General features: G+C 45.5%; 1 protein-coding gene across 1 annotated transcript in view; it reads right to left on the reverse strand.

Annotated features, from left to right (window-relative positions):
* CAMTA1 (calmodulin binding transcription activator 1) overlaps positions 1 to 24,017 on the reverse strand; it is a gene marked incomplete at its 3' end in the record, with an annotated part of 321,803 nt that overhangs the window by 44,477 nt on the left and 253,309 nt on the right. The window contains exons 7-9 of the mRNA XM_082328970.1: positions 17,505 to 17,658; positions 6,451 to 6,591; positions 2,270 to 4,128 (exon numbers count right to left, since the gene is read on the reverse strand). Coding sequence (XP_082185096.1) covers positions 2,270 to 4,128; positions 6,451 to 6,591; positions 17,505 to 17,658 — 2,154 coding nt within the window. The remainder of the gene's footprint in view (positions 1 to 2,269; positions 4,129 to 6,450; positions 6,592 to 17,504; positions 17,659 to 24,017) is intronic.

Genomic DNA, 24,017 nt, shown 5'->3' on the forward strand with positions numbered 1-24,017 from the left:
GGAGGCCTGGCCCCGGTCCCTGGCCTCCTCTTCCCCGCGGCCGTGCTGCCCTCGGGCGGCCGCCGGCGGGAGCGCGGCCTGCCCGCCCTCGGGAGGCGGATCCGCCGCGGCCGGCGGCCTCGCACCCCCCGCCAGAGCCGGGACACCGCTGCCGCTGCGGGGGACGCTCACAGGCGGCTGCCGGGTGACAGCGGTAACGCCCCGGGAAGCCAAAGCCACCCCAGTGCCGAGCCGGCGGTGCTGGCGCCCAAGGCCCCTGTCCATCTGCGGCAGAATCCTCTCGCAGACGAGAGCGCTCCTTCCAGTGGCTCGTCTGATCCTCCTTGGGCTCACGCCGTGAGCAGCAAATGCCATTTAGCAAACAAAGAAAATTAATAGCTAGCGTTTTTCTCTGAGCTGCTTGCAAATCAAAACCTGAAGCTCCAGGTATGAATCTGTGCAACCAGAAAGCAATCCTGAACCTGTGTTCGTTTTGAAAAATGTTCTGGTGAGTCTATGCAGATGAATTAGGCCTTATGGTCTGTATAAAACAGATGTAAAACAAGCTCTGCCAGCAGGAGTCAAACAATTTGTTAGTGTAGCAATGGATAACACACACACACACAAAAAAAAAGGTTTCCATGGTAGCAGCAAAAAAGAAAGATTTGCACCAGAAAGGCTGGAGGTTTGCTGTTACAGTTTTTTTTTTGTTGATTTTTGGGACCTTCTACACAAGCAAGAAAGAGTCAGACTGACTGTCCAGACAACAGATATGGCAGAAGCAGTGTCTGTAGCCCAACATAGCCAAATGCCCCCCAAATACTGTGCTTCTTGCAAACAAAGCCTAACGGGGTTCAGCTGCTAACAGACCATCATTGCATTATTGTTCCATGTCAACCAGTCAGTTAGATAACACTAGCAGTGACCATCACAGTGCTGACGCTTCAGCTTGTATTATACTCCAGAGAAGCAGAAGACTGGCATTGAGATCCAGTTTTCCACCAAGACCAAGCGAAGGTAAACTCCAGCTGGTGGTGAGTGGTAGCTGATCAGTGACCACCTTGTCTCTTAGAGAGGACTCTGGATTTGGCAGCTGGCAGAGGTGAGGCCCCTGGGCATCTGCTGCCCTAGACAGTCCCAGATTTCTCTGTCACCTGCAGACTGCCCAAGCTGTGGGTGAGGCTGTAACAAGCGGTGGGATGCCTTCAGCCGCCCACCATGCCTGAGCCTGCACCGCCACCTCGCTGGCCATGATGGACTTGTCTGGAGAGAGAGCAACTAAATGGACGGCAGAAACTCCAGAAGGAGGCTTTTCATCAGCGCCCATCAGCCATTCCTGCATGCTGGCAACCTCAGTTTCTTTCCATCTGCAAAGTGAACACCCATGTTTTCACACCAAGTCCTATAGTGCAGAGTATGTGAACCCTTACAGCCACTGAATACCAACTCATCACCTGCTCTTGTAACACCATGGTCATGGAGCTGCCACAGGATCATTCAGCTGAAGGTTAAGCCACCTTATCTGCTTATTATTGCATATTTCTGCTGCCTCATCCACTAGCAGACTCGCCATCCAGTGGTGTCAGAGGTACACTTACTGGGGGTGGTATTACAGGACTGAAAATCAGATAGTGCTAGTCAACGAGAACAGAGATATCTTTTCCTGAGCAGTTATTATACACCTCCATAAGGTAACAGATACAACAGTGCTCCAAGGCTGGGCTTACGAAAACACAAAGGACCATTTTTTAATTTGAAAGAACCTGCCTCTCCATTACTGGCTCAAAACAGTCTCTCTCCTCCAGCATTCCTTCACCTCAGAAAAGTCCGTGCTACTGACATTTTTAACTTGTGGTGCATGCGACTGATTTTGGATAGTCTGTGGGATGGAGGTAAATGCTGAACTCATTAAGGCAATGCAGGTCAGGAATTATTCTACTGAGAACATCAGAGCCAGATTTAAGGATCAGCTCCAGTTTGCAAACTCTATTGCTCTAATGTGGCTCGGTAGCACCATGAAGCCATCACGTGGGAAATACTTTGCTTTTCAATGAAACAAAACATTTCTGTTCAGATGCTTCCTAAGTGAGGAAAGGGCCCTGTCAGGGTAACGAAGTGCTTAATTTAAAGTACACTCAGACACGCAAATGGCCTTAGATACTCTGACTTCTAAGAGAAATATTTTTAAAGCCTTGTCAAAGCTTTAACAAAACAGTTCTTGGGAGCCCTTATTAACAAAGCAATGAAAGATAAAGCGGTAAACGTTAATGAGTAAAAGCCCTAGACTTACCTCAGGGTAAGACCATTCTGGTGAATAATCTGTCACCATGAACAAGCGCCCACTCTGCTGTAGCAACCCCAAAGTGCCTTGTGCCGCAGCTGCTGAGACCACCTCAGCCACATGCATGTACGCCATCGTGCTGGCTCCGTTCTCTGTGCTGCTGAGCTGCATGTTGGCTTGCTGAGGACTGCAGCAAGGAATGCACATTTCAGCCTGGTTGTAGGTTGCTCTGTTACCGTCTTCAGGCTGAGACAGTCCAGCACTGTCACCTGACACTAGCTGGTGTCCATAGAGAGCATTGCTCCCACCTTCTACCGATATGAAATCATTAATTAGATCAGAAAACTGGTTGCTGAAGGAGATGTCAAAGTGGTCCAAATTAAGCTCCATGTTGGAGGAGTTATTTAAGCTGGGATGGGCCACAGGGTAGAGTCCTTGTACCATGTTTCCTTGGAGAATAGGGAGATTGTTCCCATTCCTGATACCCCCGCTGTTGGCCTCAGGCTGCAAGTAGTGTTCTGTGCTGCAGGCTTGAAGATCCCCTGATTTAAGTAGATTTTCACTCCCTTCTGCCTGCTGGGAGGTCTCCATGGGAACTTCTGCTTCTGCAGTCATAGCCTGGAAGTTTGCTTGGAACTGCATGAGCTGGAGAGAAGAGGTGGACTCTATTCTGGTTTCCACTGTGCCGTTACAGTTGGAAGTGGTTTGGGACGAGGACTCTGTTTTCACACTGGGGATTCCTAATGTGTTCACAAATGAGCCACTTGTGTCATTCAAATTGTTGTGAGTGTTTTGCTCAAGGGGAAGAGGTTTGCTGGCATCCTGCAGAAAGAAGCTGGGGGAAGGGGTCTGATGAACGTGAGGGCTCTGGACGGTCTGATTGAAGCTGGAAGAATAATCCTTGTTGGAGTCAATGGCACTGAAGTCCATCTGCTCCAGGGTGGTACTTGGGCTTAGACCTCCTCCAGATGGAAGCAAACCTGAACCAGTAGTGAGGGTGAGAGTGTTAGATGCAGAAGTGGAGGAAAATGCTTCTTTGGACATCTGTTGTTCGAAAGATGTGTCCTCAGTTTTAATTTCTTTTGTGAGGGTTGTATTGAAGTTGAAGCTACGTTCTGTTGTGGGTGACTGCCTTATGTTGGTACTGATGCTGTCACTTTTCATACCTCCTCCACCATAAGTCTGCCCTTGCTTGGGATTATTAAGAAAACAGTCTGGGTCAAAATTCATGGTGGTTTCTGGAATTTTTCTATTTCCATCTAAAGTTGTGGAGAGCACAAGTTCCTCAGAGACAGTGCTGGGTAGCATTGACAAGCTCTCTGAACTGCCGGTTGTTGGAAAAGCAAATTTGTGTCCATCTGAACTCACAGCAAGTACCAGTCCTTGTGCAGCTGCATCTGAGGACAGAAGGTGTTGATTTGGGCCGGAGGTGGGTGACATGGTATACACAGCTTCACTGGTGACTTCTGACATAAATACAGTGGCACTTTGTGACAAGCTTCCCATAACTGATGCTACAGCCATACTGGACACACCAGTGACGGCTGGGCTATCCGCCATATCCGGGTCACTATTTAATCCACTGCTAATGGACACAGGAGAATTCTGGGTCGTGTCAGGGACCTCCACCTGGTTGGTGGAAGAAACCTCAGTGCTGTTTTGATGGAGCAACACCGGTTTCGCCACTTTGCCGTTCCTCTTCTCTCGGTTGGAGGCCTTGCCATGACTGTGCTCATTCTTGCCTTCAGAGACATCGTTATTTTGTACCTCTGAATGAGCGCTGTACCCACCTGTCCTTGGTTCGACCTTTGGTGATATGATGCGATGTTTGGCACTGTTACACTTGTGATGCACACTGCTTCCTGCCCCTGTGCCAGAAAACAACAACATTTGCCATTCAGTAAATACATAATTAAGACGATGCTAGTTGTGTATCTTATGGCTGTAGCAAAGGAGAGCCGTGCTTATGCACGTGTCTGTGTGACAGGGAACGAGCACACATACAATAGACCAAGAGAGACCTTGGAAATAAAATTAATTTCTCGCCAGTGCCAGATTTACAGCTCCCTTTCCATCTGATGCATAGATCCATTGCGTGCAATGACAGCAACCTCAAAACAGGCACGTGTGCACCCTTCCTCTCACCCCACATAGCACCTACCCCCTTCCTCCCTGCCCCATCAGACAGCACGTTAGGAGGAGAGGAATCGGCATCTATGACAAACTGCAGAGTTATTTAAACGTGCCTGATCTCAGCACAAAGTCTGCAAAGCGAGGGCTGCTGCTGTCAGCTGTGGCAGAGGGTTTCTGCCTTGCAGACCCTGCTTCATCTGCACCACAGACAAGGCCTCAGCCCCCTGTGACACAGGGTGGTTTGACAACTGCTCTCATGGGTTGGATGGTGACTGGTAATCTGGAGGTGACAGATGCCATATCATGCTCCTGTCCCTGGCATCACCCTGCCATCTAGATTGCAACCCTTACCTTCTTCTCATCATTGTGTCTATTACAGCTGCCAATCAAATTATTAAAGAAGTAGTACATTAGCCAGCACAAAGAAAGCTTTCCCTCCCATAAGGATAGTGATGTGTTTCTCTTGTTCTAAGCCGTTTGTATGCTGTTTGTATGATAAACATTTTGTACTTTGAGAGGCCGCATGCAGAGCACACAATTAGTATTGTAGCGGCTGAAGAACACTCAAGCAAGCTCACCAGAAGACCACCCTCCACGGAGTTCAGCCAGCTGGCGCCTTTACTGGCCTGCCAGAAGATGAACATCACCCGAGTTCCTGGGAGCTTGAAAATCAGGTAGGATGAAGTAAGCAATTCTGTCTGCAAAGGCATCTTAGCCACAAACTCAGGTGCAGGGGCTGCTTTTGTTATTTAAAGAACAGCCCATGAATTTTTGATGTTTCTTTCCTTAATTGATTCATTTTCCCTAGAATGAGGTAAGAACATTAATTATAGTACTGTATAATGACTAAAGGGGGAAAGAAACCTCCTCTTTATAGCTAATGGCTACAATTATAAATGCCATCTTCTGGGTGACACAAGGCATCCATGTAGCTGCTGCAATTTGCTAAATCTTTTGTTCCTTGCCCTTGAAGAGGAACTTCTCCATTATGCGCTCAGGATTTGAATCAGGTCGCTTAAAGTAGTTCAGGACAGTGCTTTTGAGACTAAATGCAATATTAAATCTCTCTATTCTCCTAGGTATAGCGATGAACAGGAACAAGGGAGAGGCTTTCATGCTGCTGTCTTTGCAGATGACAGTAAGGAATTGGGAATATATGTGTCAGTGTGCAAGCCGTTACAAAATAAAGCCATACTGTTATGTTAAAAAGCATGCAGCAGACTTAGCACAAGACAAGACATCAAAGGGAAGAATAAAAGGATTTGCGTTCAGATCTGCAAGTCTGGATCAAATGCTGAGCCTTAAGGGTTGAATTTTAATCCAAACTCAGGTATTTCAGAGGTCATCATTCTTACTTAAATCTTGACTGTATAATGCAACTTCCCAAAAAAAGAAGAAAAATAAACCTTTTGAAGTACTGACAGCTTTCCTTTGTAAATTTTGCTAAAGACTAATTAATGTCTCATATATTTTACTTGACCAAAGTACTAGGAAGGGGTGGCTATAAAGCAGATGAGTTGGAAAAGTGAATCACTGAGCTTCCCACTCTCTGTGTAAAATGCTAATGCTAAGTATACTGTTTCTTGCTGCTGTAGTCTCACTCAAAACAAAGCCATCTTCTTTAACAGGAAAGAAATCTCCTGTATTTTCAGGATACCTAAATAAAACCTGTCTTATCCCAGTGATAGCTTGTAATTAACCACCTGAGCCCATGTTCTTCAGCAAAGCGGGCTGCAGGGCAAGGAGTTCAGAGGGTGAAGTTGGAAGAACATCAAATTTTGAGGCTTCGGTAACAAAATTTCAGCATGTAGAAGAAAATATGCCTTGTTGAGCAGGTCACGTATAGTGTTTATTAGAAATTGCACATTACAAAGTGTTGACTTTTTTTCCAGAAGTTCCAGCTGCATCTTTTTATGCTCAAGACTTCTTCTGTCACCTCTGAGTTCATTGTGTCTCAAACATTTCATGATACAGCATTTTCAGCACTTCAGTACTACAAACCCTACTCCAAGTCTGGATTAAGCTGTAGTCATTTTGTGCCCTCCCAAGGTACTCACCCAAGGTACCAGTGCAGAGACAGTTGTGTGTCCGAGGCTGTGGTTTGGTCTGGTGACTATCAAGGATCTGCTGCACGAGCTGTTCCACCGAGAACCCTGAACTGCTGTTTCCATTGCTGCATGTCCACTTAATGCCATGAACTGCAAAGAGAACAGTAAAACTTCCCATCAGAAACTTCAAAAACACGCCAGAAACCATCAAAAGCCACTCCAAAAGAACAGCAGAAACCCATTCCTGCTGCTTTTTGCCAGAACTGAAGGAGACCTATAAAAAGCAACAGTAATAGTTATTGTTTCACTGTTCTCTGCTCCCTGATATCCATAGGTTTCCAAATGCAATTCTTGGATTAGGTACACACAGAGGAAAAAAGCCTCAGTAGAATAGCTTTCTCTATTTCAGTTTGCTGTCAATAGTGGCTCTCTAACTAAGCTGAAAAATTGTAAGGACTATCTGAATAGTGCATGTAACCTTCATCAAAAACCTGAAAGCAACAAAATACTTGTGTTTCATTGAAGTAAAACAGTACAATTCCAAGGAGCATTTTGGAATCTTTTTCTGTCTAATATGAAAACAAAATTAGTTAGTTTTATAATAAAATCAGCAGCCAAAAATACACCAGTATAATAGCAAATACAAACCTTTTGCCAGGTCTTCATTGTCAGATCCTGGTTGGCAGCAGTGAAGACTGACTCATTTTTTGGGAGTCGCTAACAGACACTGTATGAGTTCCTCCTCAGACCTGGACAACTTTTTAGTAATTTGGGAAAATGGACAGGAGGGTGATGTTGCAGAACATGTTGCAAACTGAAGGTCTCTTTTCTTGGGGACTCCCTTGGCCTGTTAGCTATTTAAATAAGAATGCCTAACTGCATGCACAGAAATTATTTGAATAAAGGCTCCCTCTCAGAATTTTTTAGATGCAGAATTTCACATAACAGTGATATCCTCAACCTGACTTACAATGGAAACAGCATTTGATAAAATGTTTTCTCCATAATAACTAACCCAAAGCATCTTCTGTCTCCTTTAATGTCTCTCTAAGCAATTTATACGTGCATATTATTTATTTATCCTTTGTGTGCACTAGAGCTCACTTGCAGATTTTGGAAAGTGCTGGTTGGTGGTAACATCATTTCCAAGATGTCCCCGTGCCTGGTAGCTCAGGCCTGAAGAGCTGCTTCTTTTCAGGAGTGTCTTTGTCATACTCTAGTAAAGCATGTTCCTTGCATGTTGTATTCTAAAACCCTTAACCAGAATATACAAAATCAAAGTTAAAAGTCCCACGGACTTCAACTTTGTAGGATTACGCTCTAAATACACAGATCCCTGCGTAGTGAAGGTCCTCGATGTGAGGTCGTGAAATGCTGGCAAGAGCACGTTGGGCATCTGATAATCACTAGACAGCCAGAAGTATCTGCAGACGCCAGAGCAACGAGCTGTAAGCTGCTTCATGCAAGAAGATCAGAAGCAAATGAGGGCACGTTTATGACTGCTACTGACCGTCATCAAAGAGGCAGGATATCACGTGAATTTCTTGTTCTCCTCTTTGATGCTGCTTATTTAGTATGTCATAAGCAGCCGGTGGAACAGAGTTCCTGGATCTGCCCTCTGAAGCAGTTTTACTGCCTTTTTTATCACCTGTTGCTGGGTTGCCTCATCACCCGCTGATGTTACTTTGCCTAACAGCATCTCATCTTGGTCTGGTTTTATATTACAGAAGTCATATTTTTATTGGCCGGGCCAGATAACTTGCAGAAATATTGTAAATAAGGTTTACAAGTATTCTTCCTCATATCACTATTTAAAGTGCTGCAGTTAGTTTAGTAATGAGTCCCTCTATGCTTGCTTGACAACCACGTTTATTGTTATCATACCCAACAGATTTTGTTTTCTAGTAAGCTCACAATTTTGAATTTCCTCTTAATGCTCAGTATCTGTTATTACGTCTAAGTTTAAGTTTATATACGTTTACCTCTTCAGTACCTCCACTCGCATTCATTTTATTATTCTAGGTACATTATTCTGTCACATGCGATGTCATGCCTAATAAGTGATGTTCAAATAGCATTTTTGCAAAAAATACATTGTCAGAAAGATTAAAATGCAGTTAACATATTTGTAATACTTTCAGCTATACTATATAAAGTTATAGAACAGTAATTATTACTGAGAAACTTTGCATTATTTCCGGTTACTTCAGAAACGCTTTGCTGAAGAAGTGGGCTCACATATGTGTTGCTAAGTATAGAAAGCCTATCTTACAGCAGTACATCAGAGTTTGCTCCCTACTGCTGCTAAATCCCGCGATGAGCAGCGTATTACAGGGGGCAAGTCTGGTAAGTGAATCATGTCTTATGGTTTGTGTATTCATGATGATGGTTCTTAAGTCTGAATCCAGCTGTGAGCTGAAAACTAAGAAATAACAGACAGTTTTATAGCTGGATACTTATAGTACCATGCCTATTATTTTCAGGTCCTTCCAGTATAAGAAAGTCCCATCGTGGATCTATTGCTGCTGAGGAAAGGTCCTTCCCTAGCCTCACTCCAGCTGGTCCTAAAGGGCTCCGGCTTCAGCTTCCATCCACGTGGTGCAACTTTTTTTAGTGCTTATGCTCCCTGTATGTTATGAAGGTTATAAAATAAAAAGCCAGTGAAGGGTGACAGATTGCAAAAAAAGAATGTCTGGATGCTTCATGCAAATTATTCACTATCTTGGCACACCCAATATGCAGATTTTCTCCCTCCCCCTTTTAAAGAAAAACTCCTGTGAGTTGGTGAGTTGTTAGTACTGAATACCAAATACTATCAAGATGGCTTTTAACATGTCACGCTTGCCTTCCTGACACATAATGAATCAGCAGGAAAGGAGATTTCTATAGGGAAGAAAGTGCCTTATGAAAGGAAGGTTAACAAAAAGCTTACACACACACTCTTCCTGTTTCTTAGCAGTTCAAAAAGTGAGACCACTGCAGAACTACATTTGATTAAATATAGTCATAATGTAGGAACACAAAGAAAAAAAAAAAAAGACTGAAGCTTAACAGAAATTCTGGGAAGTATTTTAATCTAGATTTCCGTTCAGACTCCTCCTGCATTTCCTTATAATTTAAAATGAAAGCTGTGAACTGCTCCAGCACTTTCCTCTCTAGGGATACCACAAACGGGTCTAAAAGCTGCTGCATTACAGCAGCAACATATTCCTTGCCACGCACCCTCTGCACAGCACCTGTAGCATCGAGGCAGCGGAGCCAGGGAGAATTACTGGTATTTCACTGGGCGCTTGAAGAAAAGAAGTGAGGCTGGAGGAAGGCCCCCAACTCAGAGTGCTAAAGCTGCTCCTAGCAGAAATGCCTCCAACCTCTTTTTTGTGAGCATGGGCTCACACCTTTCTTCTTTTTCTTCCCTTTTGAAGACGACAATAAAAATGACCTTCCGATATTGGCCCAACAGCTCCCCATCCAATAGCCCTGTCAGCACTTTGTCTAACCATCATGAGCAAAGGAATGAAAAACAATCTAGATTACCAGCAAAAAGGCAGCTCAGAAGCCAAAGGAAACTCACACACAGAAAAGTATGATTGTCCAGGTTTCTTACAACACCCTGGCTATTTCTACCTTCTTCCGCTGCTGGTGGTACTCAGTCCTTCACAATTACCAGGTCTGCAGTCCTCCAGTCTTGCAGATGTCTTCCTCCTCCCCATCACCTCAAGCCTACCTTGCTGTCTCACCTTCACTCTAGACCGAACACTATCAATGGCTAAAACCCTGACCCTTTCCCTCTCTGTGGTTTCCTCCACCCTAAGCAAGACTGGTCCCTAAAATACCTTCCCACATTTAAATCTGATCATTTCACCCTTTCTGAATGCTCTTAGATGTTCCTCTTTGCCACTTCATCCATGTTATGTTTCCTGTTTCTATTCCAAAGCTCTTGCTCTTCTGTATCCCATACATACAACACAGCTTACCCATATACGTACACTACATAATGAAGCCATTCCCTATACCCTACGTGCTGCTCCTTTGCCCCATTTTGACAGGTCAGGGCCCATCTTTTGTTTTTGGAGTAACAACGATGATATCTCCCATGTGAAACAGAGAAGTTGCATAGACTGACAGAGCTGGAATGTTTGGAATAATCAAGGTTAGGTTTCTGTTTGCCTCTCTCTCTTGATGTATTTCAGATGGCCCGCTGCAAACCCTTGTGGCAGAGTCCTGCCCTTGGCCACTCCTGACCGACACAAAACACTTAAAAAATCCTACAAGCACTGACCGTAGCGTGAGCGGGTCCTTTCTCCTACCACTCTGCTGATGGGAACGAAAGTCCGCCTTGCTTCCTACATCCTGCTCCACCAACTGTTGACACCAGGAGACTGTCTCCATGGCAATGGTCCATTGGAAATGGCAGCCTTGTCCCTTCAATCTTCACCACATTGGTGTTGACAGAAGTAAAGGCCTTGCTCCAATTTCTCAGTTCGGCTAGAGGAGATTTTCATTAGATTTATCCTTTCATATCCAGACGCCCACACGCAATTCAGCTTTGACTTTCCAGCCCTCCACTTCCACTCGTTATTGGTTACGAAGGAAAGATTTCCTGAGCCTCGCTGCTGGGGACGCAGGAGGGGAAGATCACCTTGCACATTCGCCGTTTCTTCATGACATTTCCTGAATTTTAATGTCTTTGTAAGGACTCGTACAGGCGTTTCACTCTTAGCCATTCTTTAAAGAGAAGTCTTTCTTTCAAAATGAGACCTTCCCTTGAAGGTTTGGTCAGATGCAACTGGATGCTTAATAGCAAGCGGGAAGTGCATGTAGGTCGATTACCCTCAGAGAGGACCAGTGGGAAGCGACTCTTCTGAAGCTGCTCGGACGGAGACTTCTGTGACTTTTATTTACAGCAGTTTTTACTTACAGCCACCTGAAGTTCAAGGCTGCTTGCACGTGAAAGAACAGTGCTGAACGCGAACTCCCTCAAACTGCTCTCCTAAGCCATCTACATGGTCCTCACCTATAATAAAAAGCAAATCCTGCTAGGAGTTCTTGCCTTTGACAATATTAATCAGGACAAAGCTGCTATCGCTGGGCTGTTCCCTTCCGCGAGGGAAGGGAAATTTCTGATCTGATCGGCTAAGTTCTGGAACCGCGTGCAGTGTAAATGAAGTGCGAAGGCGCTCGTCCCCAGCTGTATTTCGGTTTAGTCAACAGCGAAAGTCCAACAGAGCGAACAGCCCCACGCCTGCCCGCCACTGCTGCCCAAACTCCGGTTCCCTCCGCCGCCGGCGGCTCCAGGCCCTCATCCCGCCGGGAACGGCGCCGGGAACGGCACCCGCCCGCCGCCGCCCCGCGCCGCCAGGTGGCGCCAGCGGATAAGGAACGGGCGGCGGCGGCCCGGGACGCGCGCGGCGACGGCGGCCTGGGGAGGGGCTGCTGCAAGCCCCCGGCCGCCTATCGCCATTAAAAAAAACAAAACCAAACCCAACTTTTTTTTAGCAAAAATCTTGTTAGGTGATTTTGGGGCAAAAACTCTTCACCTCCCGCTCTTCTGTCGGGCTTCCAGCTCTTCCAGCGGCATGACCCTGGACTGGTCTCCACGGCTTCACCATAGGTCTCGGGTGGTCAGATGCCATCCTAACCACATGGACAATTATCATTCTTTTGTAACACCTTGGGTGGAACTGCCAGGAAAAGAGGAGCACCACCTGAGCAGATGCTCTAGTATCGAGTTACTACAGCTGAATGCTACGAGGGGAGATAAAATGCTAAGGAAGAATGGAAAATAAAGGCTGGTGTGCCCATGGCATCCTCAGAGAGGTTCTGTAATTGCTCTGTCTGGTTTAATATCTAACTTTTAGGGGGACAGGAAACTATTTGGTTTAGCTTTCCTCAAGTTAATTTCCATTACTGCCAACAGTGAGATTCACACTGGATTACTATCAACACTCGATATCAGCTAGCGGGATTATTTCACTGTGTTATCTCCAAATGCAGTTGAAAGACAGCCCAAAGTACCAGGTGAAGAACAGCCGCTAATCTTGCTCTTTTGGCAAAGTGGCACTTTCTACAGTACGTAAAACTCACCTGTGAGGGAAACCACAGTTCCTAAAGAGTGGCCCATATAGGCATGGGAACAACCTCCCCTGGGCACATAGAGGTCACTACAGATCTAAGAGGGAGAGGAAAGGTGCAATTCTTGCATGTGACCCATATTTGGAGCACCACACAAAGTAATGAAAGGGTCAGGAGATGCATCTTGGTGAGAAGATGAGAAATGGAGCAGGTGGCTGATACTGGCTCTGCAGCTGATGGGAATGGGAGGTACTCAAAGTCCGAGAGGCCAGAGGGATGCAAGAACCTATCTAGCCCTTACTATTGTATTCTCTTTTTAGTAAAAAAACCACAGCCAATCATAGTAACATGTAAGTACTATTCCAGCAAAACTGGACATCTGCATTACCAAAACCAAACTCTTTAAAAAAAAAAAAAAAAAAAATCTAAGTTACTGTTTACGTGGAAGTCAGTTGGAAGTAAGCTGGCAAGCTTCAGTTTCCACTGAGGGTCACTCTGTAGCTCTGACAAACCAGCTGAGGAATAGTAAAAATCATCCCACATAGCATTTTTGTACAACTGATCTTTTAAGGTTAAATATTAAAAAAACCCTTAAACACAATTACTGAAATTGAATATAAATTTAAGTCAAGATAAAAATACCCAACAACTCAATTCTTCAAATAGTATTAATGCCGATTACTGCTATTTAAACTTCATTCTGGGCCACAAGCGTTTAGTGCCCTCTCCAGTTGCGACGGCGCAGGGATGCAGTTTCAGGTCACCTCCAAGAGCCCCAGATCGTTTCATTTACACAGGCAGAACAGAGAGAATTGGCGACTCCAGGGAGAGGCAAGAGCTGTCTATGCCCAAAGGTATTAAGTCTGACGGGTACCACGTGAAACCTCCAGTTTCCCCAGCTGTGGCTGTGAGCAGGCGGCACAAGCAAGAGCAATCGGTTTCCAAGCAGCAGAGGAATGAAAAAAGCTTTTTTCCAAAAGAAAGATAGCTCTTAATTATAGTGGACCTGAAACAAGGATTGCAACGTAGCACCAGCTGTGAGCTTGTAGCTCATACTTCGCCAGCTGAGGGATGAGAAAGCCAAAAGGGGATGATTTGGAGAAACCCCCAACATGAGCTGGCCCACAATTTGCTGATCATATGGAGTTTATATACAGAATTCTGCTGTGCTGGATTCTGCCACTGCATTTTGCTTTTACCACCAGATGCCTCTAAGGACATCTGCTAATCTGTTCAGAGAAATCTCAAAGCAAGACTATAACGGGGCACAAGAGGGGGGAAAAACTGAAAGCAATGACAAATTGAGGCCCATTCTTCATACCAGGCATCCTAAAATGACTTAGAGGTGTCTCGGACAACGTTCCTGCAGAATTTTCATGTATTATCACTATTCATTTTGCACAAATGTCCTGAAAGGTTGCATTTGTACAGAAGCAACACATGACGACCCTTTTGATTCAGACAACCAGTTAGGATGCTGCCGATGGTCAGATTATCACAGGTCTGCCATCAGCGGCAGGATGTTTCAGTGGAGGCTTTACAGCCCTCCCTGTGCTCCCTGACGACGCTTACACCTCTAAGACAAGGCACCCCATCTCCTAGCCTGGAAGGAGAGAGGAATCATCCTGCTGGAGGTCATGAATAGTGTATCCAGCCCTTCCAGGCTTGTCTGCTTCCATCTCAAGGACCGCCAAACTGAGGTCTGACAAGCCAACAATGATAGTCCAGACAGGACAATCAGGAGGTCATGGATGTCCCACCGTGAAGGCAGGTGACAAATATATCAGAACTAAACCAAAAATCCAAACCCATGAAAACTGAAGTCAGGCTGATTAATTATTTATGGTCTCAACTCAGTTGGAGATGTGGAAAAAACCCAAATTCTCAGAGCATCTGCAGTGAGTATTTACTTTTCATGGATGTTCAGATGGGTTAATTTCAGTCTCTTAATTAGTTCACAGACCAGCTATGTTAGAACAAGTTAATGGTGTTTCTATCAAGCTCTCAGAGCTGTATGGCCACGCTGAGAAGGTATTTTTTCATCCATAACCACCAGTGCAAGCACAGTCACAGCCTTAGGAAAAAACACCTCTGAAGCCAGTCAAGAAGCTCTGGGTTCGCAGAGGTCTTCTTCAAGACCAGGACAGGAGGAGCCACCTCTCAGCAGCCCAGATCCAGCGCACTGCTCTGCTCACGGAGGTGACACAGTCTGGTACCAGGAGCCTGCGTCTGTCCTGGATGCCTGCCAAACACTTCTTGAAGCCTGGACTGACTTTGGGATGATAGCTGGGGTTGTTCAGCCTGGAGAAGAGAAGGCTGCAGGGAGACCTTATTGCGGCCTTTCAGTACTTAAAGGGGGCCTATATGAAAGATGGGGACAGACTTTTTAGCAGGGCCAGTAGCGACAGGACAAGGGATAATGGTTTTAAACTAAAAGAGAGTAGATTCAGACTGGATATAAGGAAGAAATTTTTTACAATGAGGGCGGTGAAACACTAGAAGGAGTTGCCCAGAGAGGTGGTAGGTGCTCCATCCCTGGAAACATTCAAGGCCAGGCTGGATGGGGCTCTGAGCAACCTGATCTGGTTGTAGATGTCCCTGCTAATTGCAGGGGAGGTGGACCAGATGACCTTTAAAGGTCCCTTCCATCCCAAAGCATTCTATGATTCTATGATGCAGTGGGGAAGGAAGAGGGAGCTGAGTGAATTATGCATGCAAGAAATGTGAGCGAACTCCCTGCTCATCCCAGTCAGGGCCTCCCTGCATTTCAGGAAAAACAGTTTGATGTATTTGTCTGGCTCGGACTCTCAGACCAATGCCTCTCTCCCTGCCAGCCATCTGCCACATCACTTTTAGTTCTCCAGGCACACACAGCCAAGAGAACATGCTCCCAGCCTTTGGCTGTCACAACACTGACCCTCTGCTATCCTAGATTCTGATATAAAAGCTTTAATACCTGACAGAGGTCAAAAGCTTTAATACCTGACTCTGGTCCAGGCTGAGTAGGACTTGAACAAACAGCACTTGTTCTCAGCGAGTCAAGAACTGGATGCTGTCTGTAGCCTCTGACCAGGAGGAGGCATTTTCCCCAAAGGTAGAACTAGTATCAGCTTCTCCTCCTAATTCTGAATGACATCAATGGTCTGAAACAGGATGCAAAAACCTTCCTGCAGGTACAGTATTTGGCCTCGTACCTCCACGCACACCCTGGCTGTATCATCACTAACTTGTCCTAAATGTGAAATTCTTATGAAAAACGGCAACCAAGAAAACAAAAGAAACAACAAAAACCTCAGACAGCTTCCAAGTCCAGAGGAATAAAACTAGATGAACTGCAACACGGAACAGGTAAAAGGCTGACACTGTCACTTCACCAGTGACACTACGCACAACGCTTTGATTAAGTCATTGACAAATCTGCTTTAGGGCAGAGAAATTTGGAAACATCAGGCAATCAAACTGTGAAGTCTGTGAAAGAATGTGATTAATGCAAAAATGTGATGAAACTAATGTGCTTGGCTCCAGAATTTCACGGCACACCCAATACTGGAAGAAAATCTGATGGCTTCTTGGCGAGCAGTGCCCCTCTGTGTTCCCCAAACACAGTCATCCGTGTCCTCTTTGTTTTCTAGGTCTGATCAGAATCTAAAGCTTTTATTTCAGCTACATTTCTAAGGATGCGTTTCCCAGGATATGTACCCATAAACAGAGACGTGTACATGCACATATACTCTGAATAATTCTGCAGAATTTCACTCTTCCCTCCTGAGACATAAAAGAGCCAAGTGTTATTAAATTTACAGCGAGTTTGTTGTAGTTTTCACATAATTTTCTTGATGCACTGCAGATTTTTTAACAGGCTACCACTTCCTCTCCTGTTTAATGTTAAGGTACTTGTCCAGTCTCAGCTACACCTTCAACATCTTGGATTTCTGTCTAAGGTTATCAGTCCCAGGGGCAATATTCTGTTTAGCAAATGTGTCATTTTCTCTCTTCTCTTCTGCTTGTCTTCTGCCCTCCAACTTTGTGTGGAAAAGGAATACACAGGCCTGCAGAGCTCAGGATGCAACAAAGGAGAGCGGTGCAAACTTAGATTACTAATGTTGCAGTCAGCGCAAGACTGATCTTTCATTGACGGTTGAGACACATCAGAATGCCCTTCGTGGATGTGACCTCTAATTACGGAAAGCCAGGCATGACCCCAGCATCTGACTGGGGGCAGGGATGAGGGAGAAAAGCAGACCTGGTATTTGTTGACTCAGATGCAAGCACCTAGATTTGGTATTGTGGCTCCTGCAGTTAGTTTTCTCTTGCTTACAGACCCATGTTATGCCTAAACTTTCTTTCGTTGCGAAAAGATGTTTGTGTACACATTGGGACGTATCCTCCAGAGGAAGACATACAATATAACTGTGATGTGAAAGAAAATATATTCCAGGGCGGATGCAGGGAACTCCACAGAGCTACTTGTTTGCAGAGCAAACTTCCCGATCACAATGTGCATCTAAGCAGCCTTCTCTTTAGGCTGCAAAGTTTAGAACAGTAGTAAATGATACCCACTCTGAAACACTCAGCTCCACGGAGTCCATCTGTAAACAACAGCAACCCATTCCGATCCAACACTGAACCACACAAACATGGAGCGCCCTTGGGGGAAACCAGCCTGCCAATACTGCAAAGGTTCTCTGCAACCAAGTAGGTGCCTACAAATGGTGCTTGAAAATGCAAGACCATATATATAATTTTTTCCCAGTGCATGGAGGGGACCTTTTTTTGGGATATGACCTTTTTGGGGACAGTCTGGGCAGCTCTCATACTACGTATCCCAGAAGCGTTGAATATTGGGAAGAAAGAAAGTGCATACAGATGTAAGTTGAGTTTGATGGTGACAAATGACTCCTTCGCAGGGAAGGTTGGTGGCAGTGAGAGACATCGTACTCTGAATTAGCCCTTTGTAAAGAAAAAGACCAAAAAAGCCTCCAGATACTCACACATCGGTTTGAGCTGTCCGATGAGTTCCTCTTTTGTCCACTTTGCCCATTCCTTCTTGTCTGTGTTTATTGAGCACAAGATGGGGCCGCACGGTTTTCCACAGTCCTCGATGGCAGGGACGTTCAGGTAGTGCACCAACACGATGTCTGGGTTCTGTGGTAAGAGCAGAGCAAAAGTTATGTCATTGAGCCTCTTCCCTCCGCTCAGGGCTCTCTGCATTTACCTTCCTAATTAAAACTATGACAGAAAGCATCATAATGAGATCCCAGTGCATACCAAATTTCCCTGACATCGGAGCTGTTCTTTAAAAGAGGTGCCAAAAGATGAGGCACGACGGAGTTTGCACGCAGCTTCCCCCTGCCCCGAGTGCCCTTTGCTCACAACTCTCCTGCTCCCCTTGTGTGCTCAGGGTGAACCTTTTTTCCAACCCATACAACACTGAATACTTGCAAGAGTCCTGCAAACATCAGTCACAACAAACACCAGGTAATTTGCTTTGGTTTAAGGGACCTGCGGTCTGTTTGATCCAATGCTTTCATCAGTTCTGGTCCACATCAGGCTATTTCAAATATACGGAAATTCACCCGAGAACATCAGTAACAGCCACGCTTTCCCCGTATGACAGCAGAAAGAGAGAGGGAAGAGCCAAGGAGGCTCACAAACAGTATTACAGAGTGCCCCAAGGACAGCCTCTTTTCAGACAAGCCTGAAATTTCTTGTTTTTTGAAGATCTTGCAGCTTTGTGATGAAAACAGTGAGCTGCAGAAGGTTGGGACTAGAAGAGAGCGTGTCCTTTACAGAACCGCTGCAGAACAACTGCAAGGCGCTTGCTCCTGCAGGGCTGTTCAATGCTCCCCTCTCTCCCCATGCACCTTCTTACGGGGGCCGAGAAAGGAGATGCAAGACCGCTTTGACGCACTGCAGCGCCATCCCACTGACACAGGCGTTTCAAGTAGGGAGCTGAGCAGCCTGTTACCACCCTGCGAGTAAATGAATCATCTTAACAACAGCAGCAGAAACAACTCCGCTAGTTTCCCAACGGCATCCCAGGGAGATTGTACAATAGATAATAACAAGATTGAGAAGCTGATTTCTTTCCCTTAAGTCAGTTACTCCTAAGTTCACAAACTTTAATGACTGCTTTGGAATTATTTATAAAAATAAATAGGATAATGGTGTAATTAAAACTCTAATGTTTCATTAATGCTGTTAGAGCCCTGTTCTGAGCAGGAGAGGGAACGCAAGCCATCATTTGTTTGCAAAGGTTGTGCTAATGGGAGTACTCATGTATGAAACCCATAGAGGGCTGGAGCAGTACATGGACCCCCGCACCAAGGAAAGACCAGTGGAAGGTAACTTCCAACAGGCAAAATGCAGCACTGAGGCCAGGCACGGCGTGCTGGGCAGCTGCACCTGGAGCCAGCCCGGGGCAGGGCAGCATTCACTGCTGCCAGGTGCAGGGGTGACCACGCACCCCCTCGTGCGCACTGCCCGTGGGGAGTATCCTGCACGTCCCCGCGATGAGGGGGCAGCTGGTCACATCTCCCAGCTCCTTGAGGCTTGCTAAGATGGTACCGGCAGCTGAAAGGCCACCCCTTCACGTGGTGACCGTGTACAGCAGCATGACAAGCACAGCAGCCCCACAGAGTGTGCCCTCCCTCCATCTGCATCCCCTCGCATGCTGGTACCCAGCAGGGCTCCAGTAACCAGTTGCATCTCTCTGCAGGAGAAGCTCTCTTTTGAGTTTGGAAAAAGTGCAAGCTGGAACTTGCATTTTTTTCCCTCTATTGATGAAAACGGCAATCGGGGGATTTTCAGTGAAGATTCTGCTAGACTGCAGCATCAAATTCTTGCAGCCTGTGTTAAAAAGAGTTGTATTGCACAAGGAAGAGGCAAGGAAACCTAGTAAGGAATTGCTAACAACTTATTTTGAAGCAGTTTTGAAAAGCGCGAAAGCAAAGAAAACTGCCGGCTCTTCTATTCCCGAGACTCTCCTGGAGACAAACAATTGGACCTTTTATGTTCAATTTTTATGCATTCAAAACCTTCTGTTTCACAGGGCACATCATCTGCCCCAGACGAGAGACAGCCAGAGGAGGACACATTAAAACACTGTCTCCTCTCTTTCCACACTGCAGCGCAAATCCTCAGGTCGCCACACAAAACGGAGCCATGTTTGCCTTTCAGCCTTCCTGTTTTACCCTTTAAAGGCGACGGAGGCGACAGCCAGGGCTCCCGGGGAATTAACGGGGTGGCTGAGCTGCTTCCAACATTAGTGGACGGCGCTGCTCAGGACTGGGGAGGTGATGAAGGGGAGGTCTGAAACGCTATGGTCCTCATGCATAATTCAGAAAATATTCAGATAATAAAAATGATTACCTATACACCCAAATAGTCTCCATCAGCTAATTTAATGTAATTAGTGGTTTAGATGATAAAGTAATAAAAAGTAATATGCTTCAGAGATTTTGTGTAAAGACACCTCTTGCTCTCAGAAGAGTTTCAAAGAAGAGAGCAAGGACACGCTGCCGCCACGGCACGGGGCGACTTGGCAGTTCTGCAGATGCTTCTTCCTTCATTTTGGATAAACTGTATTTTTCACAGCCTGATAGTGTCTGTTTGTCACCCAGCAAGTCAGGACAACAGGGCTTCCTGGCTTCATTGCAGCAGAAGCAAGCGGACCTCAGCAGTGGGTTGGCACTAGAATTTATACTTTTTATATATAAAAGCATATACAATAAACACAAAACCAACAGGTTTGTTCCTTATGTCTACGTCTAAAAGTTGACCTCAGATTGGAAAGCCTCATGAATGCCAATCTACCTAGTAAACTGAAATGTCTTGACACAAATTAAGAGAATATGTATGTTTTGGAAAACTCAATCAGCAGAGAATCACTATTTCTTTGTGGAGATCTACCAATAGAACACGAGAGAAGTGAAAGACTAGAAGAAAAATTACAACTGTAACTTCCATGCGGGAAACGTGCCAGGACACTGGACACGCCACAGCAGAAGCCCTTCCCCTGGGCAGCAGGGAGGTCCTACAGGGAGCCCTGGACTGGGCTGCAGAGGGCTCTGGAAATGTGCCTGTCGGAAAGCTGCCCGTGCTTTCAATGCCCAGAGCCTCTGCAGAGCTGCTCCGCTTCCCATGCATCTGAGTCAAAGTTGCTGCCATCTGTCCCAGTGACCTGAGCAAGTCTCCTTGGCACACTGCACCAGAGGCATCTAGTCCGCTTCCTCAGCGGAGTCTCCTTCAGGTGGTGGAGAAATTTGTTCCAGTATCCCTGGTGCTGTAGAATAAGCACGATATGGCGCAAGAAGTGGTTAAAAAAAAACCACAAAAAGCTGTTAGTTTTGATAAAGAAAAATGCAGCTGCAACATCTGTCTGACTCTTGTTTGCAGCTTCATCAGCACTAAGTGGTCAATAAATCAGACTGGCATGGTGTTACGTCTCTTCCGTGGCTTAACCATTAATCTAGTGCCAGTTCCCATGAAAAATGAAGGAGAAAAACTATGTGATAGTGAAAATGTATACATTATCCAGAAAGTAATAATAGCACGTAATGGCGCTGCAGACCTCCCTCCCAGCATGATTGCTGGAGCAGCGATGCAGCCTCCCCGTGCTTCCCACTACACGCTATTTAAATTAACCAAGTAAATCAGCTATTGTTTGTTCCACCAGCCCACTCCATGTTTATATTTTTCACATTAGCAGAAACACAAAGCTGAAACAAGCCAGGCTGCTCCAGCTCCCCAGTTCTGGCAGGCAGAGAGGGCAGCCTGTGAAGGGCTGATTAATGCTCGGACGAAGGAATGGCAGGTACCACCAGTGCTCCAAGCTGGCAGGGCTGCGAGGGAAACCTTTCTCTCACCTGCCACTTTCTGCTTGCTCGTTACTACCCAAAGTCAGTCCCCCACACAAAGGGGAAGTCTCCCTTCTCAGGCAGAGAAGGATAATCACAAAAACCCTCTCCCTTCTTGCTGTCCCCATCCCAAGGCATGCTTTTTTTTGTTCTGTTTGTTTGTGCGTGTGTGTTTTTTGGTGGTTTTTTTTTTTTTTTTTTTTTTTTTTTTTTTTTTTTTTTTTAATCAAAAGCCATTTCTGGCCAGCTTTCAGCTGCTCAGCAATGGCAATCAGCTCAAGGCTAAATCTCACTGGCAAGGGCTTCCAAATCACCAATAGCCACAGCTGAAGGTATTTTATTTGGAAAAATACCTCTGAGCTGAAAGTTTCGCATTTGTACTCCCTGCTAGAAGGATGAAAGGAAATAGATCATCCTCAGGGATGATGAGCATCAGTGAATTTAATCCCAGCTACCCTGCAAGGAAATTACCCCCAAATACAGCCCTGGGCCCTGGGAGCAACAGCCATTAGCTCTGCTCTGCTGTGCAGCCAGTCGCCCTGGCTTTTACTGGATACCCATGTTATTTCTGTTACATTGAACTTGCAAAGTACGATACGTTATTAAAAATGTGGAAGGTGAAACTAGCCTTTTCTGGTCCTAATGGCTAAACCACGAAGCAAAAGGGCAGAAGGAGCAGAGAAGTGTGGCAGGGGGATGCAGAGGCAGCTCCTGTGCCCCCCTCCCTCCCCTTTCACCCCCAAAATTCTAAAAGAGTTTTTTGTTTTCTGATGGCTATGCATTCATGAGATTTACTTTGTATTCCTCAAACCATCCAAAAGTTTGAAAAGGAATCTCAGCTTTCTGGGAACATAATTCACATTCATCGCTGTGGGGTGTCTGGATTAATACCCAACAGATTAGCACCCAGAAAAAGATAATACAAAAAGGTTTCCGCAGTTTTGAGAGGCTGCTGTTATGTGATGCTTCAGTATCCACAAGTAACTCGGAGACAGGTACTGGGAGCGTCTGTGTATCATCTAAGTATCATCTAAAAACAAACCAAGGAATTAAATAATTTCTAGACATACAGAGGTGCAGATGATAGATTCTTCTGCTATTTATAACAGTGTCTATCTGGAGGGTTTCCTCTGGATTTTTACTGGCTTGAGAGTGGAGCCTCGGCTACCTGAAGTACAAGGCACAAATACACAACACAGACACAGAAGTAGTGGGATTTCTTCCTTTCCAGAGACTAAATGCTAGCTTTCGACAAGATTACTGGTTTGAATCACAGCAATTTCTTTATCCTTGAACAAATTTCTAATTGAGGTCATGCCTTGGAAGTCAACCTGGTGGCTGAGACATTAGAATATATTAATCTTTCACAGTAATAGCGAAAACCAAAAAAAAAAAAAAAATCTAACTGACTTTAAACACACAACCCAATGCCTCAAGTTATCTTGACTATCATCTAGTTCCAACTCCCCGCCACGTCTCAAAAGAATGACTACGGGGTACAAGAGCCACTGCAGAGCAGGGTTTGGATTAGAAAAATACAGGTTTTCCTTCTGTTATATTCTTTTTTTTAATCCTTCTTTATCTTTCTTCTTCATCTGGCTGCTCCTGGCATCCCTTGATAACCCGTACATTTCTCCCAATAACAACCTGAGCCTGTCCCATCCCTACGACACCAGTGACACAGGCAAATCCCCATTGCTCCTCAGGAGCATTGCTCTCAGGTCCCTAACAGGCAGCCTGCAAAGAGCATCCTTGGCTGAAACGCTCCACGTGCTGGTGGTGACACCTGAATACAAACAGGAGCGAGAGCCCCGTCCCAAGCACCTTGTCCTTGAGCCTTGCAGAAGCACCGCCTGTGGCAGATCTCCAGCAGAGCTGAATGCAGAGGATCCCACCAGACAATCTTGGAAGAAGGCCGTAAGGGAGCAGAAACGGTCCTGAAGTCGTCTTCTCCCCCTTAAAAGAAAGGTCCAGGGTGGTGTTCAGGATTTAGCAATATGGGTGGTTTGATTTGAATTGCCCCAAGACAACCCCAGAAACAAGCAGAGTCCTGTCCAGGGAAAAGTCAGATCTCTGACTGAATAAGCTTTTCTTTGTACTTGTGCCTAGCAGTAATCCCATGGGGTTACCAACAGCACATGGATCAGCCCGGTCGTCATCAGGCAGTATTCAAATAGTGCAAGCAGCAAACCAAGAGTCTTAATACAGAACAAATACCTAACGCTTACTAATACATCATCAAATGTGATACATTTGAAAGTGTTTTATATACAAAGAGCTGCCTCTGAATACTCCTGGGGATTGCGTTTATTTAATATGCACTTTGAAAGATACAAAAAAATACAGCACTGTAAGTTCTGGCCTCCAAAGTTCCAAAGAGAAATTGATTTCCAAGTTGCTTATTATCTTTCATAGCAATGCCTCTTGTGCTAGTAAAAGGTATAACAGAAGGACGATACCGCACAACTAGAAGCCTGCAGCAAAATACAACAATAGGCACTTCTCTTTCTCACACAGGTATTATTCTTCTGGACAATGGAAATTTCTTTTCATCTGTGTCACTGCTCCCAGCTGGAAGCTTGAGCTTACATGGGCAGCTGACAGGGACAAGATAATTCTGCCATGAGCTGGGACTGCTTTTGTTTA

The sequence above is a fragment of the Platalea leucorodia genome (genome assembly GCF_965183815.1).
Source record: "Platalea leucorodia genome assembly, chromosome: 17".
NCBI lineage: Eukaryota > Metazoa > Chordata > Aves > Pelecaniformes > Threskiornithidae > Platalea > Platalea leucorodia.